Here is a 12,858-nt window from a genome sequence, read left to right on the forward strand (position 1 = left end):
AGCAGCAGCAGAGGGTGGAAGCCGGCAGTCGGTCGCGATGATGCGCGCCTGAGCGCCGAGCAGCGCCGCGCAGCGCCAGGGCTCCGCCATGGACATGACGGCGAGCGAGGCGGGCCACCAGCACCACCGCTGGTACGAGGCGCCGGCGCCGCGCTTCGGCCACCAGGTGTCGCCCGGCGGCGGCGGGGGCGGCGACGACGCGGGGGCGGGCGGCGGGCCGGCGGGCGCCGTGGACGCGGCCGGCAACCTACTGGCCGGCGCCGAGGACCCCGCCGCCGCCGCGGCCGTCGCCGAGCACGTCTCCTCCTTCCTGCACCACCACCCGGGACTCGCCGACGGCTCGCACCACCGCAGATACTACCACCAGCAGATGCACTCGCCCTACACCGCCTCCCACGGTGAGTCGCGCCGCCTCTGCCGTCTCCACGCGACACGGTCAACCTGTGTACCCACCGCGCACACTCCTCACTCCGAAACTCTTTTGTGGCTCGGTGTACCCAGGTGACGCTGACGGAACTAGATTAGAAAATTACACACCGAAAATAGTTTTGCTATTTGGGCAGCAAACTGACGACGTTCGAAGTGGAGGAGACGTACGACGTAGACTGGCAATGAATGACAAGAGCAGCACAATAATTCTTTGTCTTTTGAAATTATTCTCGCAGAATTTTTTAAATGACATGTTCGCCCTGGAATGCGATAATATCACAATTACTGCTGTTGCGTTTTCGCCCTCGTCATTTTCAAGTGGTAAGCTGCAACCAGTATATGCAGTGAAGTCAGACATTCTACTGACAAAAATCATACATCTTTCACAGTACATCCACGAAAAATCTGGATTGAGCGTTAAGATCCGGCCGGAGTGGGCGAGCGGTTCTAGGTGCTACAGCCTGGAACCGCGCGACGTCAAAAGTTAAGTCCCATAGTGCTCAGAGCCATTTGAACCATTTTTTGAGCCTTAAGAATCAACACACGAGTAGCTTTTCTTAATTCTGTATCCAAATATATCGTACATGAACTCTGAAACAAGTATGCTTCATGTCAGTATAGTGTCGAACTTTGTATATAGACTGCAGTTTACCACTTGAAAACGACGTAACGACGAAATTACAATAGTTAGAAGTGCAGTCGACAGCGAACAAGATGTCGTTAAAAAAATAATAAACAAGAAAACAGTTTCTAAAAAAAGATATATTTGTCAACATTGAATATGGATTCAAGTTTTAGGAAGTCTTTTTCTGAAAGAATTTGTTTCTGGAGTGTCACCTTGTACGGAAGTGAAACGTCGACGATTAGGAGTTCAGACATAGAGGAAACAGAAGTTTTTGAAATGCGCCACTGCACAGCAACGTTGAAAATGAGACACGTAGATCGAATAACTAATGTCGGGGTGCTGAATCGAATTGGGGAAGAAATAAATTTGTGGCGCAAATTGACTAAAAGAAAGGGTCAGTCGGTAGGACACAGCATTACGAACCAAAAAATCGTTTGCTTGCTATTTGAAGGAAGTATGTGAGGTAAAAATGGCAGAGTGTGACCAAAGTTTGAATACAGTAAGTAGCTTCTGATGAATGTAGTTTGCCGTATCTGTGCAGAGATGAAGAGGCCAGCGTGGGGGGCTGTAGAATAGCTGTCTTCTGGCTGATGACCACAAAAACAACAACACTATACCCAAAAAGGCAACGGCAAAAAATAATTGCGGGCGCAGATTTCCGTGGTCGTCATTTTCAGCAGAACTTTCCTGTGAATATGACTGCTGCTTTAGGTTATGTACCAACGTTTCGCCCTCTCGTGCAAGTAGTCGAAATGGTATGCTGTGTAATATGACGTCGCGAAAGTTTTAATTGTGGATTATTGCTGGAGAACGCAACCAGCCGAAACTACTGTTAAAAATGTTTACTTCAATGCCATGACCAGGTTCTGGCTGTCATGGTCATCTTCAGGACGCTACACTTGTTTAATTAGGGTGTTACATTTATCAGAACCATGTTGTCCGCTCAGTTGTTGCATAAGAATATTTGAGAAGTTAGCGGGCCTTTAAATACTGTGGGGATGACTTGGATAATACCGAAAAACATAACAGTGCGCATTCAGTTGATTATGCATTGAGTGTGAGGGTTATACGTACTAAACTTTGTTGTAGTCAATAGCGTTTTGTTACGTTGGGGTCATTAGGCATTTGTGGGTCGATTCACGAAGTGTTTAATTTTAAACAGAACACACGTAATACACAAACAACTGCCTCACACAAGCACTTCACAGCATTCCTTTTCTCACTTTTCGCCCCACACATGTGCTTTATACGTAAAGTGACGCTAACTTTTCAAACATTGTTATGAAGTACGTTGCTGCTGATGGAATTAATGATGTAATTCACCAAGTGTGGCCATTCGAATATGGGCATGATAGGCGCAAAAGCGGCCATGCATTAAAATAAAACTCTTTAAAAAGTATTTGTGACTGCATTCTCCACTATCAACGCCTAATTCAAAAACAGCCAAGGTGGTCAATAAGGTCTAGCATGGGTAAAATAACAAAAATTTTACCAACGAAAATGATTGTTTTTGTGGCTTACCCTCATCTCTATAAGTAAGTGAGACCTTTTTTACGGTTCGTATAATAAAATATTCTCTATAACAACTTGGTTTCTAGGCTGCTGCTCCGGCCTGAATAGCATTTGAATATTCATAATATTTTGCAATGATGTAGGTATCACGTGTTGTATACAGATTTACATTTATTTAGTGGCGAAACGAGATGGAAATACGAGCGCGCTTCTCTTCTTGACGACGGTCAGAGAAAAAGATCTTCCGTTTCACGACAAGTGAGAATGACTAATGACTCAGCAGCAGAGATGGATTTTGCTCGTGTGAGCGCCTAATCGTTTGAAAAAGAAACGGGAACGAAAAGGAAGGAAGAAATAGCTCTGTATTACAACCACCAAACCGAATATACTGCATCATGTCGCTAGTGGTGGATGTATCGTATTACATTAGACACACGCTTTCCGTTTCATTTATTTTTAATGCACCATAAATGCCGATTTTTTTTACGATCGTTTGTTGGGCTTCGCAGCAACTGGTGATGTCTAGAGTAATAAACAATTATATGTACGACCAAAACGAGACTATTCGGTTGTACTAACTAGTCCTGAACAAATACAGCATTGCACGCACTCAACATTCTAACATAAAAATCCACTACTGACGTTGTTTAATAACTAAGTGGAGTAGAACACTTATGACTAACAGTGAACTGTCACTTGTTCAATCGCATAGACGAGTCTGACATTCAAGTGCAATCACTACGGATTTTAGCCAACGAGCCGCTGTATACGGAGATAAGCATACGCTTCGTAGAACTAGATTTTTTTTTAATCATCCGCGACGAATTACGTCTGTATGTGATCTTTGTAGGCAGTACGATAATCGCTATTCATAGAACGCCCGTGTTATTTCCAGCCATTTACCTTTTGTTATCAACACAGTGAGATGCGTTGAAATTACACGACAAGTCAGATCAAATTACGAAGAGCCGATCTATTGTTGTGGCTGTAAATTAGAGATGGTTATAAGATTAATGGTCGAAGCATTGTATGAAAAGTATCGCTGATGGCGTTATATGTACAGTGGTAGCGAATTAAATGCCATTTCTTTTTACCTGGACAGGTGTGAGTGATGAGCAACTAGATAAAGATGTCTCCAGTTTAACTTTCTTAATGTGGTTTACATTTCTTCAACGTAAAGAGAGTTTTTTGTTCACATTCTATTGTTTTTCATAGAAAACCTTATTTGCTCATATCAGACAGTGTCCTCTGCAGAAAGTGGAACGAAAGTTGCCTAAAATACGAGGATCGATGAGAAAAAATTCCGCAAGATACGTATATTGTCACATTGGTCAGACGTTACAAGTCCGTAAATTTTAGATAGACAGAAATAACTCCAAGGTTGTTTTGTAGCTGTACTGAAATTCCTTCGGTTTATGTGTTACACCAAGTACCGTAAACGCGTAGTTAAATACAAACTCCTGGGCAAGAATGTTCTAAATAAAGCATGCATATATCTGTTGCTACTCTAATATATTTGTTTTCGCACGTTTTGTTTCTCACATCTCGTAGAAAATACAATGATCGTCGTGTAGACCGATACCACTTCTCATACGACAGCTGCATGTTGGTAGCACTGCGGATAAGCCGATGTACACATTTACACAGTTTGGCTCTGTAGCAAGTGCATTATAGATCTTGCTAACAGGAGTGCTTGTAGTGATATGAGTTTCGAAAAGAAATAATTTCACGCTGTGTCTAATTCTTGGAGCATTTTAAAGCGCTTCTGTCCAATAATTGTCTCTAACAAAAATTACCTTCACCAAGATATATTTAACTTGACAGGAGAGGTGCACTTCAGTGTGATAATATTAGTTCAAAATAAATGCAGTACATCCACAGTCCCATTTCTGGTAATGATTTGTAACTTTTGTTGCGGCGGTGCGTGCAGAATGAGAAAAACCCTTTTTTGATAACAATATCTGATCACCAACATAACTCGAAGGAAGCAAACGTTGCTTACGACAAACTGTACATGTTCCCGCAGATTTTGGAATATCATTTGATGTGATCGAAAATACAGTAATTTTATGTGCGTCTTATGAACTCGGAGAAGGCATTTCATGTAATGCCTTGGAAATATATTTTTTAACAGCTGCAGATAAGGGTAACTTGCTTTTTTTTTTGCAGTTTCTACCATTTAGATTCCCACCTTTTTGTAGACTGAAACCTGCTCGACGAACTTAGTATTTCCGGAAGAGAGTTTTACGTAATAAATACAATTCATTTATGACGTCCGCTGCTACACAGCTGCTGACATTTACCTGTGGCGACATTTACACTTCCTCGTTCTAAGTGCACTATATTTTCAAATTATCGCTTACCTTATCGGTAGGGCATCATTATCTATTTTGGATATTTCTAGTTAAAAGATGTTTTTAATCCGCTAAAGTATCACATACGTCAGCAGTAAAAAGTAGTACAAAATGGTAAAATATTACTCTTCAAGAAACAATGGCTAAAGGTTCTATTGTTCAACTGCACTTTGAAGTATGTTAAGGAACCGTTGATTTTTCAGATGGCCCACCGAGGACAGGTCACATCAAAACATAAAAATCTGTCCGGAAACAAATTTAATTTCGCAGGGTACAATTTTTCCATGAAGTAATACAGGTTTCAGCTGATACCCACTTCACGTTCATCTCTAATGCGAGACGGCGAAGGACTCACCCGTAACCTCTGTAATCAACTCAGGGCAAATGTCTATTACATGTCGTGCAGACTTGCGAATAATCAAAGAGTGCCCCGAACATAGTCGTTACTTTTAGTTGTTGCAATCAGTCGAATTGCCTGGTCTGCATGTGCCAGCCCCACCACATATTAAGAGCTGTTCCCGCGGCCTACCGCACGGTGGGAGGCTTTGGTGGGAGAGCTCGGCAAGGAGCATGCAGTGCTATCGCTTGCGAAACTAAACCCACCGGGAATTGTAGGTGCAGCACGTCATTAAACGGATTACGCTGCACGTCTCAGTTACGTCACTGGAAAGCATTGCCAACCTAGTGACGTGGAAAAATGTGTCCTGTACCTACCAAGCATATTTTATTCAGATAATTGTCTGTTAGGCGGCTACGTTAATAGAATTGCTTTCTTAAAGTTAGTGTGTGACTTTTTGTCGTCATCAAGAGAGCGAGTAATAGGAGATAAAAACACTGTGCGTGTTATGAAAAAGGCGGAAGGTGAACGTACTTAGTTCTTTGCGATTGTATAATCAGTCACCATCTGCGAGTGGCTACCGGTGACTGCTCATTACAAGAAACTTCTGTTGCGACACACACTGTTTTGGCACCGTGCCAGTATTTATCTTCATTCACAGGTATCGCAAGGTCCGAGGGTCAGCAGCCTCCACTACCAGCTGACTTATCTGCTGCAAACTGCTAACTCGACTTCAAATTTACCCAGTGTCTACGCTGTGCCCGAAGTAGCACCATAAGAAACCTGTTCTAGTGGTAACTGGCTGTGTTAGGCAAACCGTCTTCAGTAGCACGTATCGCATGAGGGGGGCGAGAATCTGGAACCAGCCAGAATGCATTACGCTGGTAACAAGTGTGGAAAAGATTTGTTTTTACACTGCATTAGACAACAGAAGAGGGACGTGCATAAATGAAATCTGTGAGGAAGCGTTCTATTTGACTCTTCTACGGAAGACGTATTACCGCTGATTGAATATTCCGGTGCGGGGACAGCTTTGCAGTGATGAAAATGGCCCCATGGACACAAACTACTACCGATCCATTGAACTGCAGTGAATGCCGAAATCGTTTACCGTTGTAGGTGCTGAGTCCATATTCGAAGAGCGAGATCAAATCCACGTTCAGCGGTTATGGTTCAGGTTTTCTGCGATCTTTTTTAGTTCTTTGCGAATGTAAGATAGCGCGAGTGTGCACGCACGCGCGCGCACACACACACACACACACACACACACACACACACACACACACACACACACACACACACACATATATATATATATATATATATATATATATAATCATCGGTCCTTAGGCTTACACACTACTTAATCTAACTTAAACTAATTACTCTAAGGACAACACACACACCCATGCCCGAGGGAGGACTCGAACCTCAGACAAGGGGGGGGGGGGGGGGGGGGGGGGGGAGAGCCGTGCGAAATGTGGCAAGGCGCCTTAGATCGCGTGGCTACACCCCGCGGGGCAGCAACTGCTGAAATTCTAGAAGACCGCATGTTACATCTGAATAGAATAGGTCGTTGCAAGTGATTTAAGCTATAGTGCTCATTTATGTGATCCTGTACTGCCACTTAGTAGAAAGCTTGTTTTCAGACGATTGAGTTAGCAAAATATAAAGTAAAACACGTGTCGCCTGTTATACCGACTTTGATTTGATATTTAAATGTTCACTGATAGAAACAATGGTGCTACGTGAGCTGCCGCAGTACAAAGTCCATAGATGTAGTCTATTATAATAGGAGGAGCCGTTGTTATTGCTTGCATTAAACCGCACTTTTGGGAACGACGGCAGCCTATAAGGTAACGTGGAATCCATGTACTAAGCAGGCACGGACTAACAGTTGAAGAATGAAAGTGACTGTTCACTGCATTATCTAGATCACAAATTCTGAAAATTTATCTCCCTCTGAGGAGTATTAAGAATCGTGCAGCAATAACCACAGCTGCCAAATTTTATGATTATCACGAAGATACGTAGAGGTCTGTTTGAACAGCACTGAAGAGGAAAACAAGCACATGGAAGACGGAGTCTCTTATAGTGTTTCAGATTACTAAACGTATTTCATACTGTTGAGCTAATTCATTTCTAAAAACTGTCCTCAGATTCCTTTTATCTAGAGAAGCTGAAAAGGAAAATTTCGTTAGTCTAAGTCTGCGAATCGCAGGTCTGTACTAGGCTGGCGAATACGTCACCGTGTTAGGAAGCTGCACTTCCCCTTAGCTGAGGCAGTTGCATTGCACCAGGCATTAGTGGTGCAGTTCTCGTTCAGGACTCGTGCTAACAGCTCCACCGGAAAGGAAACGGCCGGTTGGCGTACTGTGCGCCAGCGGCCGCGCTCGCGCCTTTGTTCCGACACCTCGACTTTCTTGTAAAAGCGCACTTCACAGCAGAGCGGAACCAGCTTGCTGCACGTGGCACTAGCATGGCTAACGGCAGTTAACGTAGAGCACGTAATTTTCATTAATTTTTTATTTATTTATATTAATCGATAATGTGTGGCTTTAAAACGAATTAAACTATCGATTTTGTTATGCGGATGAAACCACAAAAATAATTCCGTACACGTATTGTGTGCTGAATTTCACTTCGATCGTCGAATTACATTTTTGTTTTTCTGGTGCTATTCATTAATTCTTTTGTAAACTTATTTATTTCATTTTTAAACATGCTGCACGCTATCGTCACGTTGGTTTGATTTATGGCAGAAATTTGTGAGGGCGATTACCCAATTTAGTCTGTTTGACTAATCGCTGACATTTTGTTTTAGGCAACCAAGTCGGGAGCGTTTGTTATGTAGCAGCTGGCAACAATGTGTGAAGCGTAGGATTAAAAATGATTACAAATTATAACGTCCAATCGCTGTGTCCTCTCCGTAGCGGCCTTCACCGCAAAAAAAAGAACAGTCCGTCGTTATCGAGGAAGGCTGTTGGTCAACTCACAGAGACGCTCTTGATGCAAGAATCTCTTGATAATCGGTTATCTGAAGTGGCCTCAGCGGCTTACGCAGGTCTTTCGGACTTCCGTTAGATGCAGGTGTTTGTTTTATAATAATTCAGTTTCTGCAGAATCTAGAAGAAAAACGAAAGCGGATGAAAAATCGATCATTACTCATTCGTTTCTAGATAGAATCGTATGGAAATTACTTTAAATTTTGCTATTAGTAATACTGGAACTGTAGGTTGTCTGAGTTTACCGGTAGGGTATTATTCGATTTCATCCAACAAAACAGGTTAGTTCTCAGTTACGTCAGCGATAGAACACCGTCTTAACTAGGGTTTGTGCTTTGTTGTACAGCAAACCTTGCGAATGGTGCGAGATTAGAGTGTTTTACTAAAATGCAGAATCATGTAACAGGTAGAATGCGACTTCATATATGCCGAACGTAATTTTAAACTGAAACAGACAGGAAGGTGCAGTAGATGTAACGTAAGATAACGATATGATGGAACGTATCACACGGTAAGGATTAAGTTCGGACTATGTGGTGGCTCTTCGATCACTAGTGTAGGATGGTTAGGAAAGTATTTTATTTTGATTGCTAGCACCATCTCTCACACAGTCCGCTCATGGCCGCTTTCTGTCGGTGAACAAAAAATTGCTTCACCTCGGTTACAAATAATTGTAACAGTATCCTTTGCGTCGAAATACGAGCAACTGTATACTAGCAACAAAGAATTTTATTAAACAATGTTATACCATTCCCACATGCTCGCTCCAGGATTTTCCCGATTTTGTGTGGCTGTAATGAGATAGTGAAGTATTTGCTTGTATTGTACTCGATATTCTTGCAGATAAATGCCGAAAGATTGGAATACTCAAGCTAAATTGCTCAGATACATGGCGTACCATCTGAGATAGCTTAGCAAGACTTCACATTCACGAGAGAACAGAAACATAGCGTCATAACAGTTCTGTCCATGCTTTTTTCTTATTTTCTTCATTGGTAAAGTGTTCCATTTTGGACTGTTCCAAATTTTTGTTGTGCCCGCTTACCGTGTGTTTAAATTTAATAGTGGGGCGGAGGTGTGACATTGGAGTATACACTTTCCTCAGCTATTAAGGTGCTAGAGTAAACATATAAAATTCTCTATGGGTATTCATAATTTCTGTAGGTCTACGAAAAACAATTTTCTATTCGGTTTGTGAAAAGTTTTGCTGCCCCACTGGAAAAAAAGATAGATGTTTCCTAGGAGTCAATATTCCCTTTTATTGTATCTGTTATCCCTCGACAGTAAATGTGAAGCCAAAGTATCGACAGCGGTGATGTATCTCGAGGGGCGGCAGTAATATCTGGAGTTAATTCTTTAGCGCTAATGAGGTCAATGTAAAAGTGATTGACTGTTTCTATTCTGAACATGATTGTATAATAAAAAGTAAATTGAATGGCTAAGAATATCACTCCTGTATAAAATATTCTACCAAGAACTGACGCAACAGCCAGTCAATCAATGGCTAAGTGTTTGAGAAAAGTTAGTACTCCCTCTGACGAACTAATGATTATTGTAACAGAAACTATTAAATCGATGGCAACATCCTGTTTACGCTATCGCATCAGGCACATGAGAATAGGAAGACTCCAATGCTATGCGCAGACTTACTACGATCTTTCCTGAGTCTGAACTGTTCAGATTCACACACTCCAAGGTTTCAATAGAGATGCCACTGAGATGAATGTGAAATTACCCATGCCAGATAAGCTTATGACATTAGATTAAAGGATGAAGTATGTGGATAGCTTCCTATCCGTAAGCCTTCGCCTCCGACTTTCAAACGAATTTCGTATTGTAGTTATTGTGTTGTAGTTTAAGTTTCTGTGCAATGTACAAGTAAAATCATAGAAAGAAGCTAGTGGTTCAGAACATCCATTTCTTAACAACGCTTACAAATGTATTTGGATTAAACGCGTCAAATTTGGTATTTGATAGTTATTGGAGCAAACGCGATATGCACGGCGTTTATTAATCTGTCAATTATTTTGATCTTGGAGCAAGCACAGGACATACGACTTTGTAAAGAGCACTGTATGCGCTTGTTTCAACGTTCGGTTTTTTATCATCTCTATTTAATGTTAATAGGAATAATCTTTCCATCACTAACCTCTGATCGTTTGAAGCAGATATCCATACTGTGTTCCCTTCTTAGCTGTGGTAATCCCGTACTTTCACTTGACACTGGGGCATTGTGTACACAGCACGCAGTGCCCCATCTCTGAAATACGGCACCCTCGAAATCGTTACACGAGTGACCTGCGAGTCCGTCGTCCTTCTCTGCTTGTGTCGCAGACTGTCTGTCTTTCAACATACGTCACAAGCTCCGATGCCCGTGCGTTGTAGTTGCAGAAGTTCTCCGAAATGATGTTTACGGATTGACGCTGCCCATTATCATATCCTAGTCTCATCACGTTCCTGTTTTAGCGGTTGCAGAAGGTCGGCTAGAAAGAGAACAAATTGAAATTGAAAACCTAATTTCTGATGTCTGTTATGACCCTGTTTTCTGTAACTCTTTCTGGCTTCTGGCATATTTGTGTGTAATAGATCGGCTATAAGTGAGGGAAGGAAGTGCAGCAGTGCACAAGTCACTTGAATGGTATTGGGCAGGAGGGAAGATCGAAAACAACCGTCTCTAGTTAGGTTTTCGTTGATTACCAAATGTTCTTGCGAAAGTCTAAATGGGAACTGCTGATTCGCGCTCCTTTCTTCCACTGTTAATATTGTTCCGATTGCATTAACCACTTTGCCGGCAGGACACTAATATTCAAAAAATAATTACACCTCTCAGATGTTTATTTTACTCCTTAGTTGACATTTTAGATTATTCGCTGTAGGCAGAAAAATAGCTTGATATATTCCCCTTCACCAACACTGTTAGGCAGCGCTATCTGAAATAATTAGTTTTATTGCTGCTGTGTCTGATAGGAAGCTGACGTGCTTCCGTACAATGCTTTTTCCAATATTTTCGTTTCGGAAGTCACGCAGTAAACAAATTCCAGACATTGTGTGGCAGTTTTTGAGATCAATATTCTGAAGGTAACGTGAGAGCATCAAGCGTCGATCATATTTATTGCACGACGCATTATTTAATTAACAAACAGCTTCCAAAGATCGTCTTTCAATACTTATTCCACTGTTTCCCATGTAATATATGGATGTATTAAAGTTTATTCAGTGAAAAGAATATATATTAAGCGAAAGACTGCTTTACAGAGTAAACTTGGGCAGAAATTTCCGAAAGGACGTGAAATAATATAATCACTTCTTGTAACACGTTGCTTTCTTTCGAAAGTCTGAGCGCATGTCACTCCTTATGTAGACCAAATATTTTGTTCGCAGCTTACTCATTTTAGCAGTTGCAGATTACTATTTCCACAGCAGTCGGAGAGATTGTATTAACGGCAACTCCCACAGTATTTATTTATTTGCAGTTGAACGAGAGGCTAAAAGATAGCCAAGCGAAAATGTTATCTAAATGCCACAGCAGTTGTTAAGCATTCGCGAGCATTCCATTGATCAATAAAGACCACTAACTGAAGCAGCACTTTTTTTTCGACTCCTGGTAGTGTGTTGGCTGTTTGTTATACAATATATATTTTCGCTTCCTCCATTAAATAAGTCATCCGAACGGTTTCGTACGTACATGTTACACACATTCTGTGAGTTACGCAAGTCCTCTTGCTGTATCTATGATACACACAGACGCAGTTGGTTCTCAAGCTTCAAGCGCAGATGATAATGAGACGTATGTTACTCACTCGATAATTTTTCGTCGAAAACATAGCGCTATCGGGCTCGGACAGGTCTGTCTATCACATCCGATATTCATACACAAATACGTCCGTCCAATCCCTGTCATATACAAAAGTTTCACAAATTACTGCCAGATTAAATTCATAAATTTGTTTATGCTAGTAATTTAAGCTACGTCCCCCTCCTCCTCTCCCCATATATATTTTTTTTTTATCCGCACAGATTCGAAGTCGTGCATTTAGTCGGCTTTCCTCGTTTTTTCACCCCGTCCTGCAAATATGCCTCGTTGCCAAACAAAAGCGAAACACAGTGAGCACAAATATATAAATAAACACACCGAATGTCCTACCGGGGCAGTGTTTCGCAAAGTTCATTGTAGATTCTACCCCTCGACGCGAATTAAAAACATGAAATACAGCCCTGCGCGTTCTGGATGTGACACGCGTGGGCGGCAAAAGGGAAGAGCAGCGGCGACAAACATCGCCCAGCTTTATCGTATTTTGCGATATCGGACTGTGTCGCTCTCGGCGTGGTTGTAAACGGGCCGACAATCGTGGCTAATTTTGTTTATTTCTTCTACAAAACGATTAACAGGAGCGTAAAATATCTTGTTGAATACACAGCACTGTTCGCCACTGGATATTTGTGAAAAGTTTGAGAGGGACTGAGACCAACTGCACTGGCGAATAAGAGAGTAAAGAGCCAGAGGTTAACTTCATTATCGCTGATAACTAATCAACGATTTACGGTAGAGTACCTTTTTCAGTGTCGCTGTAACGCGTTGGCAGTCAGAAGCAAACG

The 12,858-nt window shown here is 41.9% G+C and overlaps 1 protein-coding gene across 4 annotated transcripts in view; it reads left to right on the top strand.

Moving 5' to 3' along the window:
• Positions 1 to 227: 227 nt before the first annotated feature.
• Positions 228 to 12,858, top strand: part of LOC126353381 (endothelial transcription factor GATA-2-like) — a 569,668-nt gene continuing 557,037 nt past the window's right edge. For all 4 annotated transcript variants that reach the window (XM_050002761.1, XM_050002759.1, XM_050002762.1 and 1 more), the window contains exon 1: positions 228 to 398. In XM_050002761.1, the coding sequence (XP_049858718.1) occupies positions 371 to 398 (28 nt within the window). In that variant the 5' untranslated portion in view covers positions 228 to 370. The remainder of the gene's footprint in view (positions 399 to 12,858) is intronic.

Source organism: Schistocerca gregaria, chromosome 1 (genome assembly GCF_023897955.1).
Source record: "Schistocerca gregaria isolate iqSchGreg1 chromosome 1, iqSchGreg1.2, whole genome shotgun sequence".
NCBI classification, from domain to species: domain Eukaryota; kingdom Metazoa; phylum Arthropoda; class Insecta; order Orthoptera; family Acrididae; genus Schistocerca; species Schistocerca gregaria.